General features: G+C 38.2%; 2 protein-coding genes across 2 annotated transcripts; one reads left to right on the top strand and one right to left on the bottom strand.

Annotated features, from left to right (window-relative positions):
* The first annotated feature begins 47 nt into the window (after nt 1-47).
* LOC131694066 (esterase B1-like) lies at nt 48-2,503 on the top strand. The gene is made up of 7 exons (XM_058982437.1): nt 48-491; nt 548-685; nt 748-901; nt 976-1,367; nt 1,437-1,781; nt 1,844-2,098; nt 2,154-2,503. Exons 1-7 carry the CDS (start codon nt 351-353, stop codon nt 2,352-2,354), a joined length of 1,626 nt encoding a protein of 541 aa, XP_058838420.1. The 5' UTR covers nt 48-350; the 3' UTR covers nt 2,355-2,503.
* Nucleotides 2,316-25,137, bottom strand: LOC131694065 (uncharacterized). The gene is made up of 7 exons (XM_058982436.1): nt 24,906-25,137; nt 18,944-19,116; nt 18,367-18,886; nt 17,980-18,306; nt 17,671-17,921; nt 15,222-17,619; nt 2,316-2,475 (listed from the first exon to the last, which is right to left on the bottom strand). The coding sequence occupies exons 1-7, from the start codon at nt 24,943-24,945 to the stop codon at nt 2,405-2,407; spliced, it is 3,780 nt and encodes a 1,259-aa protein (XP_058838419.1). The 5' UTR covers nt 24,946-25,137; the 3' UTR covers nt 2,316-2,404.
* Between the last annotated feature and the right edge of the window lie 587 nt (nt 25,138-25,724).

Below are 25,724 nucleotides of genomic sequence, written 5' to 3'. Positions count from 1 at the left end.
ACGATGAAGGTGTGCGTTGCGTAAATACATAGGGTTTGAATTTGTATTTGACGAAATGAGTAGCAAATTCGAATAAAAAAACCTCGCTTTTTTGCACAAGATCTGCTTTCGCACATGCAAAAATGATTTTCATTTTGCACAATAATCGCAAACATTATCTTTCGACAGTTGGGAACCTCGCCGGTATCAGTACTGAGCCTATCCATCATCTTCCATAGCAGAAAAGCCAAGGTGGTGTTTGCTATCTGATATGAAGATTCAGTTATTGGAAAAAATATTTTTGGCTATTCATCCGTGAGATCGTTCACTAGGCAGGTGTTTTGGTCATTCAATCAGGGAAGTATAAGAAAATGGATATTCAAAATCCAATAGTTTCTACAAAGTACGGTCCAGTCAGGGGCATTAGGAAGACGGCTGCTACTGGCGTGGACTACTATAGTTTCCAGCGCATTCCTTATGTGAAAACCCCGATCGGAGAGTTGAGATTCAAGGTGAGATTTGTTCATGCGTGGTGGTTTCGAATTGTAGTTTTTATTACCTATCTTAGGATTCTCAACCACCAACGCCATGGATGGAGCCGTTGGACTGTACGGTTCAAGGACCGGGTTGCTATCAGTACAGCAAATTACTGAATAAAATTATCGGTAGTGAAGATAGCTTACATATGAATGTATTCACCAAAAATGTAAGTTTATTAATAAGCAATGGCGAGCTTTGAGCAATATATTTCGTTTTATTAATTTTAAGCTGGAAAAGGGTAGCAAACTTTTACCGGTACTTTTGTATATCCACGGAGGGGCATTCATGCGTGGTTCTAGTGGTGTTGAAATGTACGGTCCAGACTATCTAATCCAGAAGGACGTTGTATATGTTAGTTTCAATTACCGAATAGGTGCACTTGGTATGGTCTATTGGAATTTATTTATTTTTATTTATTTCTAATTTAATCAACATCTTATGTGATCGATCGGACAGGATTCATTTCATTCAGCTCTCCAGAACTGGAACTGCCAGGCAACGCTGGGTTAAAAGATCAGAATTTAGCCCTCCGTTGGGTGGTTGAGAATATTTCCAATTTTGGGGGTGATCCGAAGAACATCACACTGTTCGGTGAAAGTGCTGGAGGATGTTCCGTGCACTATCACATGGTTTCCGAGCAATCGAAGGGACTTTTTCAACGTGCCATTGTTATGTCGGGATGTGTTTTGAACAACTGGTCTGTGGTGCCGCAGAGGCAGTTCAGTGAACGACTTGCTAAAGCACTTGGATGGAATGGCCAGGGTGGCGAGAAGGCTGCACTGGATGTTCTTATGCAGGCTGATCCAGTGGAAATTGTTAGAGAGCAAGAGATTCTTTTAACGGAAAACGTATGTTTGGCTGATTCTTACTAGAGTTTTGCATTTCACTTGTTTAGTTTTGAAGTTTGTTCTTTCCAGGAACTTGAAAACCGCATACTTTTTGCTTTTGGGCCGGTCATCGAACCGTACGCTAAGGCAAATTGTTTTATTCCAAATGATCCGTTGAAAATGTCCAGAAACGCTTGGAGCAATGACATCGACATCATTATCGGGGGAAACTCTGAAGAAGGACTTTTCTGTTTAAGCGGGATCAAGGAAAACCCATCTATAATGAGTAACTTGAAAAATTTCGAATATCTGGTACCGCTGGATTTGGATCTAGTGAGGACATCTCAGCAATGCAAGGAACTTGGAATGCGGTTGAAAAAGTTCTACTACGGAGATAGCGAGCCATCGTTAGAAAATCGGGACGGTTACCTTACGGTTGGTGGTCTTACTCAGTTACGAGTCTCGAAGTACTTACCGCTTCTGTTTCCGATTTGCAGTTAATGACGGATAAGCTTTTCTGGCATGGAGTACACCGTACGATTTGCTCCAGGATGAATTTGCAGAAGAATGCCAACACCTACGTTTATCGTTTCTCGGTGGATTCAGATACCTACAATCACTATCGGATCAACTTTTGCGACAAGAATGTTCGTGGAACGGCCCACGCTGACGATCTATCCTACATCTTCAAGAATGCTTTCGGCGATGCTCCACCAAAGGATTCATTCGAGTATCGTGTTATGATGAATATGGTAGATTGGTAATTGTATATTGATTTTGTTCATATTAATTATTTCTTTTGTGTAGGTTGATTTGATTTTCACATTTGCCTCGAACAATGGAAACCCTAATGGAGTGGCTACCAATGAATGGGAACCGGTTGGTAGCCAAGTGGGCCCGTACAAGTGTCTCAATATAGCGAACGATGGACTGAAGTTTATTGATTTTCCGGAAATGAAAAGAATGGAATTGTGGGATTCGTTGTATACCAAGGATCAACTTTATTGAATGCGTTTACCAAACACCATAAATAGTAAATAGTTGGAAGAATTACACGCCTAGTGAAGTTTGAAGTGGCTTTGTTTGGTTCCCGTTAGCAGGCAGATTTGTTCTGGTGTCGATGGAGTAACTGAAATATAAAAGAGAAGAGAAAATTATACCATCGTTTGCTCGTAAATTCTATTCTGTTAAACGATGACTTTATTATTGTAGCTCGAATCAGATATTCCTAACGCAAGATTTCTCTGTTGGCTTCCATTGCTGGTTTAAAATTTTGTTACTTTATGGTTTCACTAGTGTCATAAAATATTATTAAAATTTAAAAAGATTAACTATCGTACATAAAATTCACCATCTTGAACGCAAATTAATGGGTCAAAGAAACCGCCAGTTATCGGAAACGAGAGCCCCAACTTCCACAAATCGCAACGACTTAACCCAAAGTAGCAATTTAGGTTTTAAACCACACAACAAATGAAATTCAAGTTTTTAGAGAGGCTTCAAAAGTGCCGTGAAACCTTGATAGATTCTCGGGAAGGTTTATCAATCTCGTTGCTGCTAGAGTAACGGCTACCTGTAGCAATTATTTTGCCCGGATAAATATTCAGTTACTGTCGAAATAATCTCCAAACCCATTTTGTTTTGATAGACGGTCAACGCTCAAACATATCGACGTGCGACAAGTAAAAAACTCTGAATAGGAGCCTATCGTTTGCAGCGGATTCACATTAGAATAGGGAACGATTTTATGAGTAGCCGCGAAAAATCTTTACAGACATAAGAAGCATGGATAGAACAAAAAGTTCCTCGAATAGACAGGAGCGACGTGCGGCAATTTTTCAAGTGGATCAATGAATATGATATGTTGACACGAAAATAACAGAGCTCTTCTGCAGTCATTAAACTAGAATTTTGTTGAAAATGTGCTGTAATGAATCGAACTGACCTTTTCGCAGTATTTAAATTAGAACGACCAAATTTCAATTTCCTTTCCATCTCTTCAGTAACTAGCACCATCTGCATGTCTAGTTAGACGATGTATCTAAACTAGTACCCAAATTAGCACTAGTTAGACACAAAATTTTTTCAAAAGGTTCACACGGCACATACGAACGTCAAAAGCAACTGACTAGTCCCGAGTGATGTGCCTGGTAGCAAATGTTTTATGTCTAACAAGTGCTAATTTGGGTACTAGTTTAGATACATTGTCTAACTAGACACCCAGATGGTGCTAGTTACTGACGAGATGAATTCGAAACACAAAAAACAGTATTTAATTGAAGTTAGATTTTGTGCTCTTAATGGACGAATTGTTTTAATCCCTTTTTCCCCTTTTGGGAATTAATATTGCATAGTTCACAACAGTGGCGTAGCCAGAAATTTGGTTTGGAGGGGGTTTTGATGAAAATCGCAATTTTTTTGAAAAAATGCTAAAATTTTATATGAGTTTGATAAATTATTGAAAACTCAAAAACATAAGTAGTCTAACAGATGTCATTCCAGTCTACAAACAAGAAGGATCAACATGGAACAGTTTTCAAACCTCTATAGATTATTTTCTTGTATAATATGTCAATGAAGTTAAAAATTGCGATCTTTTAAAGTGGGATAAATGATCTAAAAAATTTTCAACGTTCAAGATCACCTAATATAATAATCCTTGACTTTGAAGGTTTGACAACTTTGGGAAGTTATCAACATAAAACAGCGCCTGCTTTGACATAGAAATTTTAGTGATTAACTCTCATAGAGGTAATTATGGTGAATTAATTTTTCAAAAATATTAAGAGACATGGTGCCTTCAGCAAAGTTTTTGATAATTTCATTTCAAACAATTTTGTTGAAAATATGAAGGCTACATGAATTCAACATATAGGGATTTAAATGGACTGGGCCTGCTATATTTCTTCTTAGTGAAGAAAAATTTAGGTGAAAACTATTTTTTTCTGCGCTATAACTAAATTATGGATGGATGGAACTGAAACTTGCGTTTCGACTTCATCTCATCAGAATCCGACACTAACTTGGTGGGCGGACTAAGCTTGCGCCGAATTGATGCTAGCTCCAGAAAATGGAATCACTCTTTGTGTTTTTGAGTCCTTTTAATATCTGGGAATTATTTGTTTTATATCCAGTTCCCTTATTTTTTTTGTAAGCATCAAAAGGCACTTTGAACGCAATGTGAATTTATTATTTAATTACCAAATACAGTAATTTCAGAATAGCTTGTTGTAAAGGTTTTCTACTACTATATTTCGATACTCTGAATATGTGGGATATTTATGTCTTTGACAAAGTTGTTTGAAATAGCACTTTCGAAAACTTTGCTGGAGACATTAAGTTTCGACCCAAATTTGGTTGAAGAGTAAGTCTTGTCTATAATTACTTCTAGGAGGATTAACCGTCAAAATTATTCTATCAGCAGATGAACAGTTTTACGTTTTGAAATTCTTCAATGTTACTTAACATCGAAATTTGGCAGTTTCGAATGAATGTGATCGTGACCGTTAAAAATTTATCGAGCATTAATTTTACTTTTCTTCATTAGTCAGCCTCACAACTTGCAGTACTAGTACGTAGCGCACAAAATTTTAGTACGCCATTCATTGCATCCTGCTAAGAGGCTATTCATATAGTTGATAATACAACAAAAATCCAATGCCCATAAAACCGATCCTGACCTGCTAGAGACAAAATTACATCAGCTTTCAACTAGTTTCTGAAATGTTATTCTTGTTGTTAACCATATTGAATTGTTGTCTAAACTCTACACAATCAAAAAAAATACATTTTCAGCAAATGTTGAAATGTATGTAAGTTTTCGGTAAACAAGCTTATGTTTTATATGCAATCAACCTATTCAAATTTAGATTCCCATTCGAAAAATTGTCTCTAATCCATATTTTGAAGAATCTTTCCAAAAATGAGCTCATAATAATTCAGACAGTTATTTTATTTTTCATTGAAGTAATTTGAAAACTATGGGATTTTGGCTAAAAGATAAGTTACAAGATCCCCTTCCCATAATTTTCCAAAAGTTCTCATGACGCTTTAAACACAGTTCTCAATGTAGTGATCAGAGAATATTTTTCCAAAAATATTTTGTGGAATATTAAATTAAATTCGTCAGCATCAATTTTTTTTTTCAATCCAATTAATTTTGGTTTGGGGGGGGGGGGTTTAACCCCCAAACCCCTCCCCCTGGCTACGCCACCTTCACAATTTTGTGAACACTATTCATAAAACCAAAGGTTGACGCATGATGTTATTCATAGATTCAAGAACATTCACAAAATAACAACATACTGGATATTTTCTCATGAACTAGTTCACGAAAACAGGAATTTTAGTCGTTACTTCATTCAATCGTTTTGAATTATTTCATGATTTCAAATATATAAGTTACGATACAATATCCGTGCTCGTGAAATAGTTTATAAAATCATAAAATATTATTGAAATATTCGTTCATGATTCCTAGTACATGATTAACGATCTATTTTGTGTGCTAATGATATTCAAAAGATATCCTTATTGATTTTCATTTTCATCTGACATAATAAAGAAATTTTCACGTGCGCTGTTTCACTAGATTTGTAGTATTTTTCGTGGAATCATTTTTGTTCCATGCACTTTTTATGAAATGTCTAGCTGCTAGCGGCCAGCAATAGGTACGATCAGTAGACTATTAGGACCACGAACATCTGGGCAGAAAGCAAAAACTTCGCTGAGCACCACAAATCGTGTTCGTGTTATAGTTCACAGAATAAGATACCACGAATCAGTCACACTTTTATGATCCAGTTCATATTGTCACGTTACACCGAGTAACAAAAACCGATTGTAAATAAAAATATACCAGATCGCATTAAGGCGTAGAGGAATTACGAATACTACAATAAAACTGCTGATATCATGAACATGAGTCACATTACTCCAAGTGTCATATTCGAAAGATAGCTCTGGAATAAAATATCACGATAACGTGAACAGAAATTACGAAAATCGTGACTAAGATCCTGATATCATGAACATAAATAAATCTCTACTAGTAACTACACACCAAAAAATAATGAAATTTAAACGACATGTAAATCAACACGAATGTAAGCATACATAGATTGAATAAAAAATTTGATTGAAAATTACGTTAAAATCAATTGGAGCATCAAACAGCATACAATTTTAAACTTATATTCGGGTAATATTACATGTCATTCATTTTACAGCAGTATTTGAGTAAAAATACATTGAAGTGCATTGGTTTTCCGTTTAAAGAAACTGTAACTTTCAATCCACGTGTAAAATTATAATCAAATTCGTTGAAGAAAGCACGACAAGCCGTGTGTGTTTGAGGTGGAACTTAATTTTATATTTATATTCATGCTCCAAATATGTGCATGAAAATAAACTTAAAATTACAAAATGTTTTTTTTTCTGTGTAAAGTATCACGAAAACGTGAATATAAATTATGAAAATCATGACAAAGTTCCTGAAATCATAAACACAAACCATACAACTAGTGACAAAAATTTAAAAAATCGTGCCTGAGATCTTGAAATCATGAACATGATTCACTCTACTCCTGACTAAAATATCACGATAACGTGAACAGAAATTACGAAAATCTCGACTAAGATCCTGAAATTATGAACATAAAACCCGCTAGTCTGTCAGAAAAAATCCGACAATAAGCTAATGAATAAAATGGCACGGTAACGTGATGAGAAACCACATATTACAATAAGCTTCTTAAATCGGCTGTGTATTCCCAAATAATGAACAAGAAACGTAACCAGGGAACAACAACAAAACCCAACCAAGCATTCGAATGTAACGCTATGTAGATATTCGGGGAGAACTAGTTTTTTAAAACACAAATGGTTTCATGAATACAATGTTTATTATTCATAATTCCAGGAACATGGTCACGGTTTTCGTAAATCGCTCAGTCCACGAAATCGTGATCTTTTGTTCATGTATTTATGAACAGATGTTGTCCGTGTATGCAAGCGACCTTAAATTGTACGTGTATGAGTAGGCTTTATTGAGTGAGTTGTGCTGTACATTGTACAGTACTCCCAGTACCGTTTATCTCCGAGGATAAACATATTTACTTTTATAAATACAAATATTATAAGATCTACAGGTCAGTTTGTTGTTTAAAAACAACAAACTTTCTGTCTTTCCTGTTTCCTTTTTAAAAAAGTATGAACTGTAATTTGCGGATTACTACTTCAAAAGTTATAACACTTAAACTTTGTTCGAAGATGTGTGCCAACTTATTTTGTTTTATTTAATATGCATGACAAAATGCCCTCGAGCCGAAACTTCTCGTATTCTGACAAAGATCTTAAAAGTACCGTTCGATTTATGAGACTTTTTCACATTACAAAATTGTAATGTGAAAAGTCTCATAAATCGAACGGTATTTATACAACCTTTGTCAGAATACGAGAAGTTTCGATTCGAGGGCATTTTGTCAGCATATTAAATTTTATCATTTTCTCGTGTATATATTTCTAATATGCTTCAATCGAATTTTATTCAATGCACTTTGTGGAACGCGAAAAATCCAAAGTTCCTAGCTTAACAAAATAGGAAATTCAGATCCATTTTTTGATATTCAGTCTCTATTCCACATTTTATTTTTAAATAGCACACATCAATTCCATTTAACAATAAATATTTATATAATTTACTATTTTCAGTGTAAAAGATTTTCAGGAATCACATGTTTCATTTCATGAGAAATATAGAAAGTTGGGGTATTAGGGTATTTGATGAAAAAATGAGTTTTGTCAAATGTCAAAAATTTAATGTTTCTGAATATTATAGGCAACAAATCAATTTTCATTTTGTTCCTAAAAACTTTCTACGTTCAGCAAGGTGCTTGTAGTAAAAATTGATAGAGTAATAATAAAGAACGCGAGAAAATGATTGAATTTGATATGAATGACAAAGTGCCCTAGAACCTCAACTTCTCGAATTCTGACAAAGGTCGCAAAGGTACCGTTTGAATTCTGAGATTTTTTCACATTAGAAACATTGCAAAAAATGTATGATTTGCAGCGTAGAGCAGGATGGATATTAAGAATTTTTGGACAAAATGCCCCAAAACTCCTGTTTTCCCATTTTTTCATTGAAATGTTCAGAATTTCTTCTTCAAAAAAGCTATAAATGGTAATATTGCGAGCACTACATTACAAGTTATAGCATTTCATATATTTTTTTTCTCATATTTTCCCATAGAACCAATGTTCAAACGAAGTGGGCGGGGGTCTAAAATTGTACAGAAAGATTTGTTTTGGGTGTATAACTAAATTAGTTATGGAGTTCCCGTTGCGACTTCGTCTCGTCAGAATTCGCCAGTAACTTAGTGTCAGGATTAAGCTAGGGTCAACTGAGATAGGAAATCAAGAGGCACTGAATTGATGGTATATTTAAGTAGTACAAAGTCGCATATACTCAGTGTAGGAAATCGCCCAATATTTTCACGACAGGGAAGAGGTGTTGGATGTAACTCTCTGCTCTGACTGCATTACGCAAGAGTTGGAGAACTAGATTGTACCTACCTAAAGAGCTTTAACCGTCAATATCTGATCATTAGTACGTCATCGTTAATCATTTAAACGTCTCGTTTGATATCGTCACCTATCAGAATCCTAAATCTACGTTACAAAGTGGGACCTCTACGAAGATGGCTTGACAACTGGGTTTCGTCGGTATGTTTCAACGATTGGATCTCCAATTTACTTGGATGCGGCCGTGGATAAAACAAACTCACTCATAATAGCAATATACTAAGAGGCTTGCCCGCTTTAAGTTATGCGTGCTTCTAAAGGAACCCCCTGGTAGAATGCCGTACTTGTTAGACTCAAAAAGTTATTTTGTAGAGTTTGGAATCGCCGATGCAGAGACGGGTCGGATAAGTAGGCTCACAAATCTTACCGAAATGCCCTTCGATCCTCTGAGTGAAGTGGTTGAATTCTTTGCTGGTAGTTCTGATTCTTGGAGATTTTCTCGTAGAATTGTAACAACCGCATCAAATGGTTGTTCGAAAGTTTTTTTTCTGCATGAGGAAAAGATGGAATCATTCCAATTCTACTTCAAAGAGAATATGAACACTTGAAGCATATTTTGAAAAACCTATCTTAATCCACCTAGCGGTGCAATTGTGCCTTTCTCAATCATGAATCACGAGAATGTGTGCGTTGTTTGTATTCATTAAAAGCTTTTAAATGCATATATTACATTTTATTATTATACATCACATGACAACTATATACAGGAAAATAAATCATTATTCGAGTTCTAAAATTTTGAAAAAGAAAAAACAGCCACGGTAATATTGAACTGAAAAAAGGTGCGAAATCGGCAAAGTCCCAAAAAGTCGATTTTCATAAACAAATTTTTTTCGAGATAACATAAAATCTCGACGTTTCATGCATTTTAAAGATGTTTGGCATCAAAAATACGAATTCGATTTCTGAAATTTCATGGGGTCCCCCCTTTGAAAAAAAATTTTGAGTTCCGGCTTATATGGGAATTTCATATGTGACCGGACGGTTTAGTCTATATTTCCAGACCCATATAAGCGATCCGTACGAAATTTTATAGACATGTGGGGATATTATAGCTATCATTTGGGACTAAGCTTGTGAAAATGGGCCCAACCATTTCCGGGAAACTGATGTGAGTTCGTCAATTTTGAAAGATGGCCGCTTTTCCCGGGCACTTCCGGAACCGTCTATGGTGGTCAATGTAGTCAACGAAAGTTTGGTTGGCCGTCGGTGACCTAGAACACCAAATTTAAGTTGTTTGAGAGACATTTTAGCGAAATTTTTACCTTTTTTGCTTTCATCGGAGTATCGGTTTGAATAACAATTTGCTATGTGATCGTACGCCACAACCTGTAACTCCGGAACCGGAAGTCGGATCGGGATGAAATTAAATAGCCATTTACGGGGACGCAACACCTTTCATTTGAGACCAAGTTTAGTTGAATCGGTCTAGCCATTTCCGAGAAACCGATGTGACTGTTATTCTGAATTTAGATACTTCTGCCGGGGCTTCCGAAACCGATGATGGTGGCCAATGTGGCCTAAAAGACTTCAAATTGATGTTAGTGACCTAATACTACAAATCGAAGCAGTTGTGGTCATATTTTGGAAAAAATTTCACCTTTATACATTCATTGCAGAATTTATTAAAATCGACATTTTCTGCGTGTTCGTACTCATCACCCTGTAATTCCGGAACCGGAAGTCGGATCTATTAGAAATTCAATAGCAGCCTATGGGAACGTTGCACCTTTCATTTGAGACTAACATTTTTGGCCACATACACACACAGACGCACATACACACACAAACATACACACATACATACACACAGATACATTTGCCGAACTCGAAGAACTGAATCGAATGGTATATGTCACTCGGCCCTCCGGGCCTCCGTTAAGAAGTCGGTTTTCAGAGCAATTGCAATACCTTTCTATTGAGAAAGGCAAAAAGGTCTTTCTTGCAGTCTTTCAACAGTATGCATTCCATTCCGTTAGCGTGGCGGGAAATAATTGTAAAATTCATTCCCAGAGGGGGCCGCGTTATCTATGAGGAAGCAAAGGGTTTTAGACCGATCAGTTTGACCTACTTCCTCCTCAAATCGACGGAACGTTTAATCGACCACTACAGTCGGGATGTTAATTTGGGCGAACAATCGCTGTATGCAATGCAATATACATATCAGCGGGAGAAGTCTATTATCATTTTTTTCGATTATAAAGGTTTTAAACCATAAGGTCATTCGCCTCTCCGGGTTAGAAAAAACTTTAATGAAAAATTTCTAACCCTATGTGCGGGGTCGGGACTCGAACCCAGGTGCGCTGCGTACAAGGCAATCGATTTACCAAAACGCTACGCCTACCCCAAGTCTATTATCATCTTACTACACAATGTTGTCTACAACATTGAAAAAACTTTTTCACAAAAGCAATAAAGTTTAGCAGTTTATCTCGATATTGTAGGTGCCTTTGACAACGTGTCTTTTGAATCCATTTTGCAAGCAGCACAAGGTCATGGAGCACCTTAATGCGTCATGAAATGCATACAAGCAATGCTTACCCGTATAAATAAATACCATTCCAGAAATCTTTGGAACCATTTCCAAACTATTCATATAATACTCACCATATTGGGAATACTAATGATATATTGCACCATTATAATTCAACTATTAAACTACCATACTAATTTTAGTTACCATTTCCAATATCTTCCGCGTATCCTGTATTGGAGATATGTATACTACATTGAACTTTTGAGCCAGAGTTAATATTGCTCTGGTTGTTTTTGTTATTCGTATATCTGTTTACCATAGCCCCAAAAATCTGTACTTTAATATGGTCAAAAATCCTCGTCTTACAATTTTACGGCGCTAGCTCAATTGGATAAAGCGTCAGTCCACTTAATGTCAAGGAAGCTCTCTTCAGAAGATGGCTTATAACAAAATAAAATTTCATCAATCGATAGAATTGAAATGTGATAGGGATTAGGTTTTTTTCTTCACCAATATTTTGTGTTTCGCTAGATCTAAAATGTGCATGCTACCATAATCTGTACAGTTCTTGAATGGTATGTAGTCCAAATGTATATGGAAAATATACTTGTATTTTGGTATGGTGACTGTTCTTAACGACCCGTTGTTTGTATGGTCGAGCATGGAGAAACAACACTGGTTATGTTCGATATTAAACCAGGCAATGGCTAATCTATTGTTGAACGAACCATATTGAAAACGGTTTTTCAACGTTTGATTCAATGGTAAACATTTATGCGGGTAGTAACCGAGACCTGTACACATCGTTAAAACATATAAGATATAAGAAAACTAAGTGCCTGCGGATGCCCTCAAGGTGGTGTGCTGTCACAACTTTTATGGAACCTTGTAGCTAATGGCTTGTTTAGGGAACTTAATGAGCTTTAGCTTTCTGGCATATAGTTTCTTCGATGATTAGCATATAATGATCGCTGGTTTTTGCATTAACATACTTTTTATTTCATTATTAATTGGGAAATGGTGTCTTCATGTCAAATAAAACATCAATGTATTGACATTTCTCCCACTCAATAAATTGGGGATTGCTACTGCAATGATGAGAAGTTTATATAGCTCATTAGAAGGACTAGTAGTCGTGTGTCTTTATGGTTCAGGATGTAAAGAGGCTTTTTGAGTGAGTAGATGTTTGTTGGTTCTAGACCTTTGCTACTTGCTTGCATTATTTTTTCTAGCGAAATTTGGATCGCAACCCATACATACAAACAAGATATTTACAATACTGGGAAAGTGCTACAAAATAAAATGCGAAATGACAGCAGTGGCGAGACACAAGAAATTATAACACTCATGTGGCATGTGATGTAATCTTTTTTACGCTTCAAGGAATATGTGTCATTATAGCATAGGGAGTAAAGAAGTATTTTAGCAAATCAATGTTTGTTGGCTCTAGCCTAGGAATGTTGTCGTGGAAGATTTTTTTTTCTAGAAGTTTCAGGTCATGAGTTATTTAGAGCAGCGGATTAGAGAGAATAGCAGAAATGATATATCGTTGGAAGTGTTGGGCTGGAGGCTGTGTTTGTAAAAGGAAAGGGAATCTTTGTATGTGACCATTACAAGCAGCAGATGGATTTGACATCTAATACAAAGTCTATTTTATATGTGAATGTGATCCGACCGTGTGGAGGAGTTTCACTCATTTAAATTGTGCACGAAACGCTCCATGTTCAAAAAGCATTGCTATTGGGCATGAGCAGGGATGCCAACGGTACCGGTAAACTACATTTTTTTCGGTATATTTACATTTGCACAAGCCGTACAGCCCGCTACAGCGATGCATCACTTCAGCTCTTACCAGAACGGTAGCAAAACCGAGTACATTTTCCCGTACAGTAGTAGAATACATTTTTGTTTTGCTGCTGTACTCCGACTGCTCGGTGAGAGTGTGGCGTAGTCAAGTTTGTTCTCTCGCTTTGTACACTTTTCTCTGCACAGTCAAAGGGAGAGGCCCGCACACGAAAGCGTTAATGCCGGTCGCGGCGTTAACGAACCGCATTCATTGTCGTCGTTTGTGATTAAAAATATTGAATAGATTGAAAATAATAAAAAGTGTAAAATAAGGAAAGAGAAGCTGTACCGCTCGCGTCTGGTGGCTGTACTGAGGGCAGTATTTTTTGTCATGTTACTGCTTTGCTTACAGACTGCCGTACAGCACTGGGCGTCCTGCACTAGCGAACGACAGCAGCGTCGAAAGAGAAATGTGAATGTAGGCAGAAAAATTACAGCCGCAGAAAAGGTAGGCATTTTGCATCCTTGGGCATGAGATTGTGAGCGAAAAAACAGAAAAAGTGAGCGTGCTGTTTTGGGTGTAGTGTTTCATTTTTATTTTAGCATAAATCTAGCGGTAAGTGGAAGTGCTAATGATGAATCGTAGCTGAAATGTAAAGTTTTCAGTTCAACCTGACGAGGATGATATTGACATCATCAGCGTCGATCGCAGAGTAGTGGGAGAGGTTTCACCATTTAAAGCGGAATGTGAGAGAACCGAACTATAAACTCTGTCAAGACAAAGTACTAGATGGTTGTGCAGAGAACGAAGCAGGCTGAACACGGTAGTTTGCGGGCTACAAACAGATGGCGTGATGTGCGAGGGGGTTGAGTCCATATATTTTGGAAAACTTGTGACATGTAATAATAGTGTAAGACGCGTGATAAAAAGATGTTTTTCAACTACTAATAGGGATTCCACGATATGCGTAGTCGGCAAAATTCTCGTAGCCTGTAAATACTCACAGAACTTGCTCTGTTCAATGTATTTATACTTCTTGTTACTCTATACAGGAAACAGCCTATTGTGTGTTTGGTATTTGAAAGAACAATTCTGCGCTTAATGCTTGGCGGCACAATGTAAAATGTGGAATAGCAAAGACGCATAAAAACGAATACTACAAAGTATACAAGCAGCAGTGAGAAACGAATGAGTTGCCTTGAGTTGCAAAGCTTTCAAAATGTTCCAAAAACAGGAATATAAATTTTTTAACCTTTCATTGTACACATCTTTTGAGACGGCGCCGGTGGTTGAGTGGTAAGCGTGACCGCCACTCATTCCAGTTGGCCTGGCTTCAATTCCAGCCGAGGTCGTTGAGATTTTTCTGAGGTGAAAGAATCTGTAGTCACGTCTTCCTTCGGAAGGGAAGTAAAGCCGTTGGTCCCCGGTCCATGAGTTGATGGATCGGTATCTCGTCCAGATAGTGGAATCCACCTCTCTGGCGTCGGTAAAGAAGAATTAGAATCCAACTTCTATACTTACTAACAAATATCCTCCTCCCGTGATACTTGTGGAGCGCGCAGTAGTATATAGGGCCTCTAGCAAAAGCGAGTATCGGACTACCAATTCCTTCCCTTTCCTTCCGCGATCTACGTTCGGGCCTGGCTGGCGCCGATATTGATCAATAAACACTTTAGGATTACCAGGAATTGCACATTGAAAGATGTTTCGCTACTCCCAAGCATATAATTATCTACCGATTCCCTGTGCAACTTCAGCTAGTCCAGATCGATGACGGAGTAGCAGCCAGGGGTGGTCGCACAAACTCAAGCTCAAGCTCATCTTTTGTACTTATCAGTAGGTAGAATGTTCATCAATTTTATGTTGAATTTCAAAGTTTGTACTTCTATAAACAACGCAAAAACTGATTTTCAGTACATCTATTTCGGCTAGAACCATCAATGTAGAGTACCACAAACCAAATAGAACCATACTATTAACGGACCTACCCTACTTAATTTCAACGTCGAGTAGTGAAACTTGTACTTACCCATTGTGTACCAATCTTTCGGCAATCCAGCGTCCTTCCGTGCAGAATTTAACGCCCGTCGCAGTGCAAACAACAATGCCACGGTCAAATTCAGCGCTGGTTCTCCGGTCGTTTTAGACCTTAGCACAAAATTTTCATTGAATGTATTGTGCAGTAATCTCACCCGAAAATCAATCGGAATATCTTTAGCTCCAGGTAAATGATAGTTCCACGTTCTGTTCGTGAGTAGTTGACCATTCGTTCTACTGTAGATCAAATTTTCTGTAAAATACAAACCGATTCCCATGACAAATGCTCCCTCGATTTGACCTATATCGATACCCGGACTGATACTTTCTCCAGTGTCCTCCAGAATGTCTACCCGGGTAATCTGCAAGTTTCCCGTCAACACATCGACTTCTACCTCAGCACAACACAAGCCCCAAACACTGTAGTCCTTGATATCTCCATGCTTGTACTGGGACATTGCGCACAGATCTAAATTTTCTTTGTAACAGCGTTTCGTGATTTGTTCCCAGGACTCATAGGGAAAACTACGCCGAATCGGTTCCATGCGCTTCACCAAAATTTCGCAAGCCTTTTTCACAGCAAAACTCGCTGCATCGCTAGTCATGCTTCCACCGGAAACCGTTGCATTTGGAGATGTAAGATTGTTCATTGCTTTAATACTGATCATTGCTATTGGAATGCCCAAAACATGGGCAGCAACCTGGGTTATTTTAGTGTTGACTCCTTGTCCAAAATCAATTCCTCCTGTCGTGATAGACACCGTCCCATCCGCATGATAAATCGACACTAGCGCGTTCATTTGTCCGAAAAATGCTTGCGGATATTGCATCGGAACTACCGCTATTCCACGTTTCTTCCAACGATTCGCTTCGTTGAACTGGTCGATTTGAAGTTTCCGTTTGCGGTATTCTACACTGTTCAGAAATTCCGGAATCAATTCCCTGATCTTGCAATCTGGACTCATGTTCTCCAGCCGAACTGCTATTGGATCTTTGTCCAATACATGTGCTATATGCTCCATGATATTCTCGATCATCGTGATTCCTTCGTTTGTTCCAGGTCCACGGCACCACGTATTGCTGGCCGAATTCGTAACTGCTGCTTTGCCAACTAGCTTCCAACAGCTTGCATCGTAACAATTCTTGTAAAACTGAGCCGTAACCATTTCGACCGGTTCGTTCAAACTACAGCCATAGTCTTCTACGTAATTATTCAACAGTTTGGTAATTTGACCATTTTCATTGACCTCCACGTCATAATTGCTTACACAGGAAGCACGCTTCCCGATAGCTTCCATGTTCGATTCCAACGACATAACCAATCGTACCGGTCGCTGGCTGAAGTGAGCAGCAATCGCAGAAGCGCAAGCGATTTGCGATGCTCGGGAAATCTTAGCCCCGAACGCTCCTCCCAAGCGACGGATGTAGAAATTCAAACTATTTTCCGGGATGTTTAGTGCTTGAGCGATTGCCACTTGACACAGATCGACCCACTGCGTCGAGCTGTACACATTCATCCCATCTTCTATCGGAACACAGATACAGGTTTGTGGTTCCATCGAAAAGTGGAACTGGCCGGGTAACTCAAAGCGACCGGCAAGTTTCGTGAACGGTTTAACGATTTTGCCGTAGTCTACACCCTCCTTATCGTAAGGTTGATCGTGAAGACGATCGGTGGCATTGGCTGCTAGTACGTCTTTCAAGGTTGGTAATATCGGTTTGCCATCTGTCTCACTATACGAGATGTGTACAAGTTTTGCTGCTTGATGGGCCAGTTCGAATGTTTCCGCTAGAATAATTCCGATCGGTTGTCCATAGTACAGGACTTTGCCGCTGCAGAAGATCTCTTCTGTTTCAGGGTTATCTAGCTCGGTTGGCATAAAATCGTTTCTTCCCGGGATGTCTCCGGCGGAGTAGAAGGCTTGAACACCTGCTAGTTGTAACGCGACGGAAGGATCGATTTTTACGATTTCAGTTCTTGGGCAGGTAGCTAGCACGAGAGCACCGTAGAGCTCGTTGGGTATCACTGGTAGATCCTCTATGTACTTGGCTTCACCGGCTGTTTGGGTCAGTCCTTCGACTTTAGGAATATTCTTAGTCATTGGCCAGTTCTTCTCAATAGTTTGAAACTCTTGCCGCCCAGTGGAGAGTGATCTGTGCAGAGTTGTGGCACCCGATTGATAGCGGGAACTCAGTGCAATTTGTCTGTCATTGGAGATGCTTAGGATTGTGCGGTACAAAAGTGAAACGGCAAGCTGTTGGTGATATTTTGATGGTGGTGATTCTTTTTCCAACTCATGTGTTAGAGTGCTGAGGATGTCTTGCAATACTTCATTTGAAAATATATTTTTCCCGCGCATGAGCTTCTCGGTTTTGACAGCATGTGTAAACTAGAAGGATATACGTTAGAGTCAGGGAGTCTTATTTTGTTTTACGCTTACTTGTGAACCGATACCGCCAAAGCAAACGGAAGCAGTTTCTATTATCCATTTTTGAGCATTGAATTTGAACAGAAAAGCCGCGTTGATGTATGCATGGACGCTCTGTGCTCGAGGCATTATCTTAAAAGATCGAAACTCATGCACTGTTGAATCCAACGGTGGAAGAATGACATTCAATACAATTTTCTTGCTCATATTCAGTGTGCAGATATCAAGAACAGAGATAGTACTAACTCCACCGCCGATTTCAGCTGTAAGAAAAAAAAAAATATTCGAATGGTAGAATTTACGATTTGACGACGAACTAACCTATGGTCAGTTTGGCTCCGACGGCTTCAAAAATAAGATAAAGATCGGATGGGAAGTCTACGTGTTGGTTTTTAATACATAGATTCCCAGCGATTGTTCCGGAACTCCTCACCGGAACATTAGCTATTAGGTCAATATGTTTCGATAAATTTTTGCAATACTTAAACTGAGGATATTTCGAAGCAACCTCATTCAGTATGACAATTAGCTCCGCTAGAGTTACATTCGTGCCGACTGTCAGGTTGCTCCCGACCGAGTGAAATTTCAGTTCTTCAATTGAGTTTATGTCAATGAAAACTTGGATATTTGCATCTCTACGGTAAACACCTAGAACGAAATATGATCTGCGTTATAATTCTAGTATGCGTATACTTAAACCATGATTACCATGCGCCGTATTTCCAGCTACTAACATGTAAGTTCTGTTTCCAACATTTTCCAGTATTGCAAACACATCCTCGACACTGTAAACCTTATGCCACTCTCGTTCGTCATCAAAAACCAAATGAATTCCTTTTTTGGACACCGCACCACACGAACCCATGCAACGCTTCCCAGTATTGTGACAAATTTTCGGCAGCTCTTCAATATCTTGAACGGCCTGAATCAGCTTGGGATCCGCATCTATGGCCATTGATTTGAAAGCATCCAGAATCGGTCGATAGCCCGTACATCGGCAGAGGTTGCCACCGAACGAGTTCTCTACATCCTCCATTGTGAGTTGGCCTTTGGTAGATTCCAGCAGACCATACATATTCATTACCATTCCGGGGGAACAGAATCCGCACTGAGTTCCATTTAAATGAGCCAGACGTCGTTGGACTGCGTGGAATCCGTCTGTCTTGTTGCCGACACTTTCTACCGTTACGATATCCAGACCATGACATGAGTACACCGGGAAAAGACACTAGAATCGATATGGAGTGATAAATTTGTTCGGAAAAGAAAATAAGGGGTTACCTACTGAATTAATGGCTCTGCTTTGCCGTTCCTTTGTCACTGGATGCTCTCCTTTTACGTTGACGATACATGCGCCACATCCACCTTCACGGCAAACCATCTTGGTTCCACTGAGTTGGGCATTTTTTCGTATGAAAGTACCGAGGGATGTGTCTACTGGGACATTGTGCGGATTTACTGTTGATAAGATTTAAAACAAAATGAGATTTATTTGCTTTTTGAACACGTTAGGGTGGACCCTGATCAAATTTAGGGCATATTGAGCTTCCAATGAATAACACTCTCTTGATGGTCTAGTCACGTAAAATTTATAAATTAGGGGGCTTAAGGTTGAACAGAGAAAGGGCAAAAATCGAAAACGAAAAAAGCAGTTTTTTTTTCCCACACCGTGTTTTAGATCTTCATAAAAATCAATCAGCAGTACTGTAACAACATTCTACATAAGCTGATTGATTTTTATGAAGATCTAACACACGGTGTGGGAAAAAACTGCTTTTTTCGTTTTCGATTTTTGCCCATTCTCTGTCACACCTTAAATAAGAGCCTTGTGAGAGACTCAAGCAATTTTTGCGAAAAGTTGCCGTTTTCCCATGAAAAAAGCTCAGGTGCTACAACAAGTTATTCAATTAGTAGATTAAAATTGATGAAAGTTAGTGTTGATAGTTGATGAAGTTTATCCGAGAGAACTGCAATCGATACAGAAATGAAAACAGCTTAAATGTCCAAAATTACTTTCATGAGCATGTGACAGTTGAAATTCATGTTTTTATTTTTATTTTATTTTATTTATTTCGGTTTATTATCGGTTTATTTAAAATGAAAATGAAAAATTTATTTAATTCATTTGACAACAAATAGTCTTCATTCGTTCGGTGACTCTCGGACCGATTAGTCCATCTTTCCAGTTCGTGCAGTGTAACATTACAAAGAATAGGGCTAATCCGGTGCCAATGTTAACTTGCGCGTTCTTCGCCTTGTCGAGATTTCAGTATTTTTCCCTTCTTTTGTGTTTCTGCGTGTTTACCGTTATCCGGTTAATGAGTCGTGAAGTAGTGATTTTCTAGTAAGCCGTCTGAATACCGTTATACATACAAGTTAAGTACGGCTATAATATTTCCATTCTTGTCTATATTCTTATTGTTGTCTATAATACCAGCTTGCACTGGGCAATAATAACTTTCTCTGTAAATGATTGGACTCAAGGTGAGATAGATGTAGAAATTAATTCCCCATGATAAGCTTCGGGTGGTGGTAATTAGTTTGAAGCAGGCAAATAATATTGTTCGCTACGGGGTTTTTTACGAAGGAGTATAAAGTACATGTACCATCAAATCAGGCTGAATGTAACGGAATCGTCTCCGATTCGAGTTTGAATTACGAGAATCTGCTAACACATAGGGTTGGCTTAAAAACAGACCCCATGAACAGTCAGTGAAGATACTGGAGTGCAAACGTTCTTGCATTCAGCATCAGTCGCTGCTGACGAGAAAAGGACATACTCTTATCGGGTGACCATCGTCGGTTCTGCTCTGTCTAACTACCTACTTTTTGACAATGTTCGTCTACTTGGTGACCTTGTCTTGTGCCGCGAATCATGAACTGCACAAATTGAATAAACCTTGAACACACAGCCTCCTATTGTAGCAATAAGGTTCGTTGTGGGAAATGCAGTGGGAACTATGTGGATGAATCCTGTGGAAGGGATGTTGAAAAATGTCTCTACTGTGGCGAAAAACCACATGATCTCCCGACATATTTCGCGCACAAAGAGCGCAAGAAGAAACTTAAGCGTTCCCTTCAGGTACGTTCTAAGCGAAGCGTTGCAGAAATGCTAAAGATAGCTATGTCAGCGGACCCTACGAGCATCTATACTAACTTTTCTATTGACGAAGGCGACTGCGATGCACTCCGAGAGAGAACAACTTCTGCTGTTTCTAGAAGCAATAGAAGAAGGAGGAACATTTCCTCTCCTAAACTTCGTTGTAAAGGCCAAAGGGTGTCTCTTCAAGGTCTTCCAAAAATTACTAATCGAGAAAGTACTGGTGCAAAACCGAAGCAAGTCACGGTTAGATTGCATGTGGAAGGTAATCTCTAACAACCACGGCAGCGACCATCTGCCAATCGTAATTACTATTGCTAAAGGTTCAAGGCTACCGAATATAATCAATGTTTCGTATGATCCCGCGCTCGCGATATCCAGAATTTTGAAGTCGGCTGTCTCAGTCTTTTGAAAAATCAAAACAAGGGTTTCTTATTACCCGACGTTTCGGCCTTTTGGTGATGGCCTTTCTCAAGGGAAACTATAATTTTCCCTTGAGAAAGGCCATCACCAAAAGGTAATAAGGGGTAATAAGAAACCCTTGTTTTGATTTTTCAAAAGACTGAGACAGCCAACTTCAAAATCTCCAACATAACAACCAGTCGTTGATCTACATAACGATATCCAGAATAATTGAATCCATACAAGAGCTTCCTCTATAGCAAGAGTGGGTTCCTGGCTGGCTTGCTTCTCGGCACCGCGATTCAAGCTCAGACTAAACACGCACCTGATGCGAACACTCGCGAACGGCCTCCAAATCCTTGGTAGGAAAACGAGTGCTCAGACGTATACGCGGAGAAGACCGCCGCGTATAGGACTTTCCGGAACTACCGGTTACTCGCTAGTGACAGTACGTGACGGTAGAAAGGCGAATTTAAAGTTTGATGAGAGCCACGGAACGTAGTTACTGGCGCCGGTTTGTTGACGAACTAGCGAGAGAAACATCGATGAGAGGCTACTCATCGATGTTTCTCTCGCTAGGCACTGCACGGCGTATAAAAAGTCGTAACAGAACTAACGAAAGCGTGGAATATTAAAACCGTTGGATATTCGATTTGGCCAATAAGCTTTGTCCGGATTCCGCCTTGGAACAGAAGATCTACCGCGCTGCATCCCCTCACGATAGCGTAAAAAGAACAGCACAAACATTAGGGGTCCAATATAGCTGCCCGGTGGACAGGGCTGGCTTAAGTCCACTCGGAGCCTACGGCAACTATCAAACTAATGAGCCGCTTTCATTGAACAGGTATAAATAGCTGTATAGTAGCAAGCCAAGCCTCCCGAAGATTGTTCCAAATTTGAGCCATATTGGCCATCAATTAAGTTTGGGAAAAACCCTCAAAATATACAGAGAAACTAAATGTTAATGAATTTCATCACCAAGTTGTATTATACACGAATGATGATCTGAGTTGATCTGAAAATTACGCAGGATGTCCAAACCAGCATATCACAGAGAAGATTCGTGTTTCAATTTAGGATTTTCAAAAAGACACACATTGTAAATTGGAAAGGTAACAGGATGTTTGAAGACTAGAAATAAAAGATATTGCGTGTAATAGTTTCATAAAATAGCAGTAATCTGACGGATTTAACATGCAGTAATCTGACCTTCATAGTTGCGTGACGTTGTTTGACAATGAAGAGTGTCTTCATTTAAAATAAATTTAAATAATTTTAAATAATAACAATCTACCTACTCACATTTTATAGACAGCGTCGAATATTAACTAATAAGCCTGACTGAGGTATCTAAGTTTAATCACAGCCGAGGTCAGTGGGATTTTCTAAGATGAAAATCTCAAGCTCATATTTTGACTTTGCGTTCGTCGTTTGACCTTAAACCGAGGTTTTGAATTTAACATATATAAACTATATTGTACAATTTAAATCATTTTATTTCAGGATCACAAGCCTCCTCAATAATCAGGAAAAAATTATCATTAGTAACAAAAAGAATACGGCCGCTGCTTTTTAGCAGTATTAAAGTTCATTTTTAAACATTTTGAAATTTTACGACTTCAAAACTATTTTTGAAGGACCTTTAAAGGGATTTACTTTAATAGATTTTTCCGTTAAAGTACCGAATGTGAAGAAAATCTGAATCATTTTGCCGCCTCCGCAGAACGCTTGTCAGGTACAGATTTGTTCTGATTGTACTACGGTCCGGTCCCTTTCGAACTTTGTATACTTGTAGTTCAAAACATATCAATGTACTTGCTAAACATAAATTAAAACTTGTACCGAAATGTTTGTGCGTCGCTTGAATTGGTTCAAGTCATTCTGACCTTTCTGTGATGTGTTTTGTGCCGCTAGTATCATTCCGCCTGGTTGTCTGATGCTCGTTGAATCATGGTGCGATTTCGAATTGCTTTGCTACCGATTCATCAATATGAGGCATTGGGATATTGATAAAACAGTGCCAGTATAAGCTTTAAACTATAAACGACTTTCAATTCAAATATCTGCCATTTTTAGCAGCGCCTTGAAGATTTACAAATATTCGAGTGTACCGTTTTTTCGAACATGTTAGTATGGATTTGTATCCAACCTCAGTGTCGCGCCGGGTTCTTATCGTTGCCTTTGCGATATCAAATTGTCTAGGCATCGTAGTTTAATTTTATGCAACCGTTTCCCAGGATATCGGAAAGCATTGTAATTGGCCGATACGAATTATGGTCGGGGGATCCCCCATTTTTTTAAATTTTTCTGCTCTGTGGTGCAAACCATACATATTTTGCAGTTTTTCTAATGTGAAAAAATCTCAGAAATCTAACGAAACCTTTCTGACCTTTGTCCAAATACGAGAAGTTAGGGTTATAGGGCTTTTTGTCATTCATATTAAATTTTATCATTTTCTTGTGCATATATCTCTATTATTCTTCATTCAATTTTCATAAATTGTACCTTGTTGGACGTAGAAAATCCTTAGGAACAAAATAACATAGATCCGTTACCGATAAAATTCAGAAACATCAAATTATCTGACATATAGTCTCGATTTCACATTTTTATCATAAAAACTGCATTAACTCCATTTAACAACAAAATTCTTATTTAATTTACTACTTATAGTGAAAAATGCGCTTAGGAATCACATGAGAAAAGTTTCATACCTGGAAAATAGGTGAAAAAATTTAATCATTTAATGAAAAAAATGTGGTTTGCAGAGTTATGTCAAAAAATTTGATGTTTTTTTTTAATTTTCACGCAGACGAATCTATTTTTGTTGTATTCCTAAGAATTTTCCACGTTCAATAAGGTACAACTTATTAAAATTGAATGAAGAATAATAGAGATATATGCACGAGAAAATGATAAAATTTAAAGGCCCTATAACCCCAACTTCTCGTATTCGAACAAAGATCCAAAAGGTTCCTTTCGATTCCTGAGATTTTTTCACATTAGAAAAACAGCAAAATATGTATGGTTTGCACCACGGAGCAGAAAAATTTAAAAAATAGGAAATTTTGGGGGCAAAATGACCTAGTACTCCACTTTCCCGTATTTGTCTAGGAACAAGAATATCTCCATTCCAATATTATTTTCTTTAAAATGAGGTATAAATTGTAATTTTCTGATTGCTATTTCAAAAGTTATAGCATTTAATATATTTTTCCTCCGTATTTTCCCATAGCACCAGTTTCAAAAATTTCAAGAGAAGTGGGCGGGAGTCTAGAATTGTCCAAATGATGTGAAATGTGGCATCTGCGCTTACTTTGATATTTGTCACAATATAAGGGGGGGGGGGGGGGGGCTTGAGAATTTAAAAAAAAAATTGCGATGCCTTAATACACACTTTAAGCTTACTTAGTTATAAAAAAATATCAAAAAAATTGTTGACAATTTGATACGAAGCACAAGCTTATCATATATTCAGCCGTCGTGATAAATTAGCTACAAATTGCAGTTTATTGAATTGCACATTCTCGAATAAGACTTTTATTGATGTGATTTTTCCACAAATCGTGACAATTTCCAAACTTTTATTTATGGTTTGATAATTTCTTATAATGCTAACGAAAGAAAGTTTAATGCTTGGACCAGATAATAGTTGAATGTAACAACCGCATACAGATGTATTTCACGGTATCTCAACTATAGTCAATCGAAAATCGATAGAAAACAGATAAGAATGTTTACCAACCTTTGTAAAGCTTCCCGTTGATTGTAAATATCACTTCCATTTTCTTACATTTGTTTGGAGTACAATCAATTCACAATCAGCGCTTCTTATGTGAATTAGTATATTTCGTTGAAATTCCTGGACGCTACCTATTCACGCGTTGCACTCGCACTTGACTTTCCTAACCGTTCTACTCGCTTGCTGAAACGGTGATAAAATGACACCTCGAATAAAGATCGCCCACAATTAAATACTAATTCGTCCGCCGGCCGATTCGCGAATCTCGCTGCTGGTGTTGAATGGCGCAAACCCGAGTGGTCGCGTGCTTCTAACACATCGGCGTTATTCATATAGATTTTGTATACAAAGTTTGCATCGTTCGCTGGGCGGTGTAGTTGTATGACTACGAAAAAACATCCACGCGTTCGAAAATGGAATCATCGCTTGTAGTTCTATTCTCTAACTTAGACACATGATTTTTCGGGCAGTGGTCCTGGCGTGACGTTCCCTTCGGTTGCTTGATTAAATAATTCTCGCCACACGTATGATTAAGGCGTATAAACGAACTGTTAAAATTCATTTTGAGTGGAAATCTCAGACAAACCGTTACTTTTCGATCGCAGATGTTGGCAGTAAACAAAAGAGAAAAGTTTTCTTTTTCATCAACTGCAGTGAACAGTGTTCGGTCAGTAGCGGTTTGTCCGAAATTCCCCTTCAAAGTGCATTTTGACAGTTGGCTTGTTTGACGAGAATTGTATCGTTTGCACAGAAAAAAAAATTTTGTTATTTTAAGTTTATTTTCATGCACATGGAGCATGAATATAAATGTAAAATTAAGGT

Source organism: Topomyia yanbarensis, chromosome 3, assembly GCF_030247195.1.
Source record: "Topomyia yanbarensis strain Yona2022 chromosome 3, ASM3024719v1, whole genome shotgun sequence".
NCBI classification, from domain to species: Eukaryota; Metazoa; Arthropoda; class Insecta; order Diptera; family Culicidae; genus Topomyia; species Topomyia yanbarensis.
The sequence above is the reverse complement of the archived record's forward strand: the minus strand, read 5'-3'. Positions and strand labels throughout refer to the sequence as shown.

What these genes read in the sequence shown, in the direction of transcription:
- LOC131694066 (XM_058982437.1), top strand. Translation starts at nt 351, where the DNA reads ATGGATATTCAAAATCCAATAGTTTCTACAAAGTACGGTCCAGTCAGG. An exon ending in AGATTCTTTTAACGGAAAAC is followed by an intron (nt 1,368 to 1,436) that starts GTATGTTTGGCT and finishes TGTTCTTTCCAG; the next exon opens with GAACTTGAAAACCGCATACT. An exon ending in ATCGGGACGGTTACCTTACG is followed by an intron (nt 1,782 to 1,843) that starts GTTGGTGGTCTT and finishes TCCGATTTGCAG; the next exon opens with TTAATGACGGATAAGCTTTT.
- LOC131694065 (XM_058982436.1), bottom strand. Translation starts at nt 24,945, where the DNA reads ATGGAAGTGATATTTACAATCAACGGGAAGCTTTACAAAG. An exon ending in AAAGCAGAGCCATTAATTCA is followed by an intron (nt 18,887 to 18,943) that starts GTAGGTAACCCC and finishes TATCGATTCTAG; the next exon opens with TGTCTTTTCCCGGTGTACTC. An exon ending in CGGAGCCAAACTGACCATAG is followed by an intron (nt 17,922 to 17,979) that starts GTTAGTTCGTCG and finishes TTTTTCTTACAG; the next exon opens with CTGAAATCGGCGGTGGAGTT.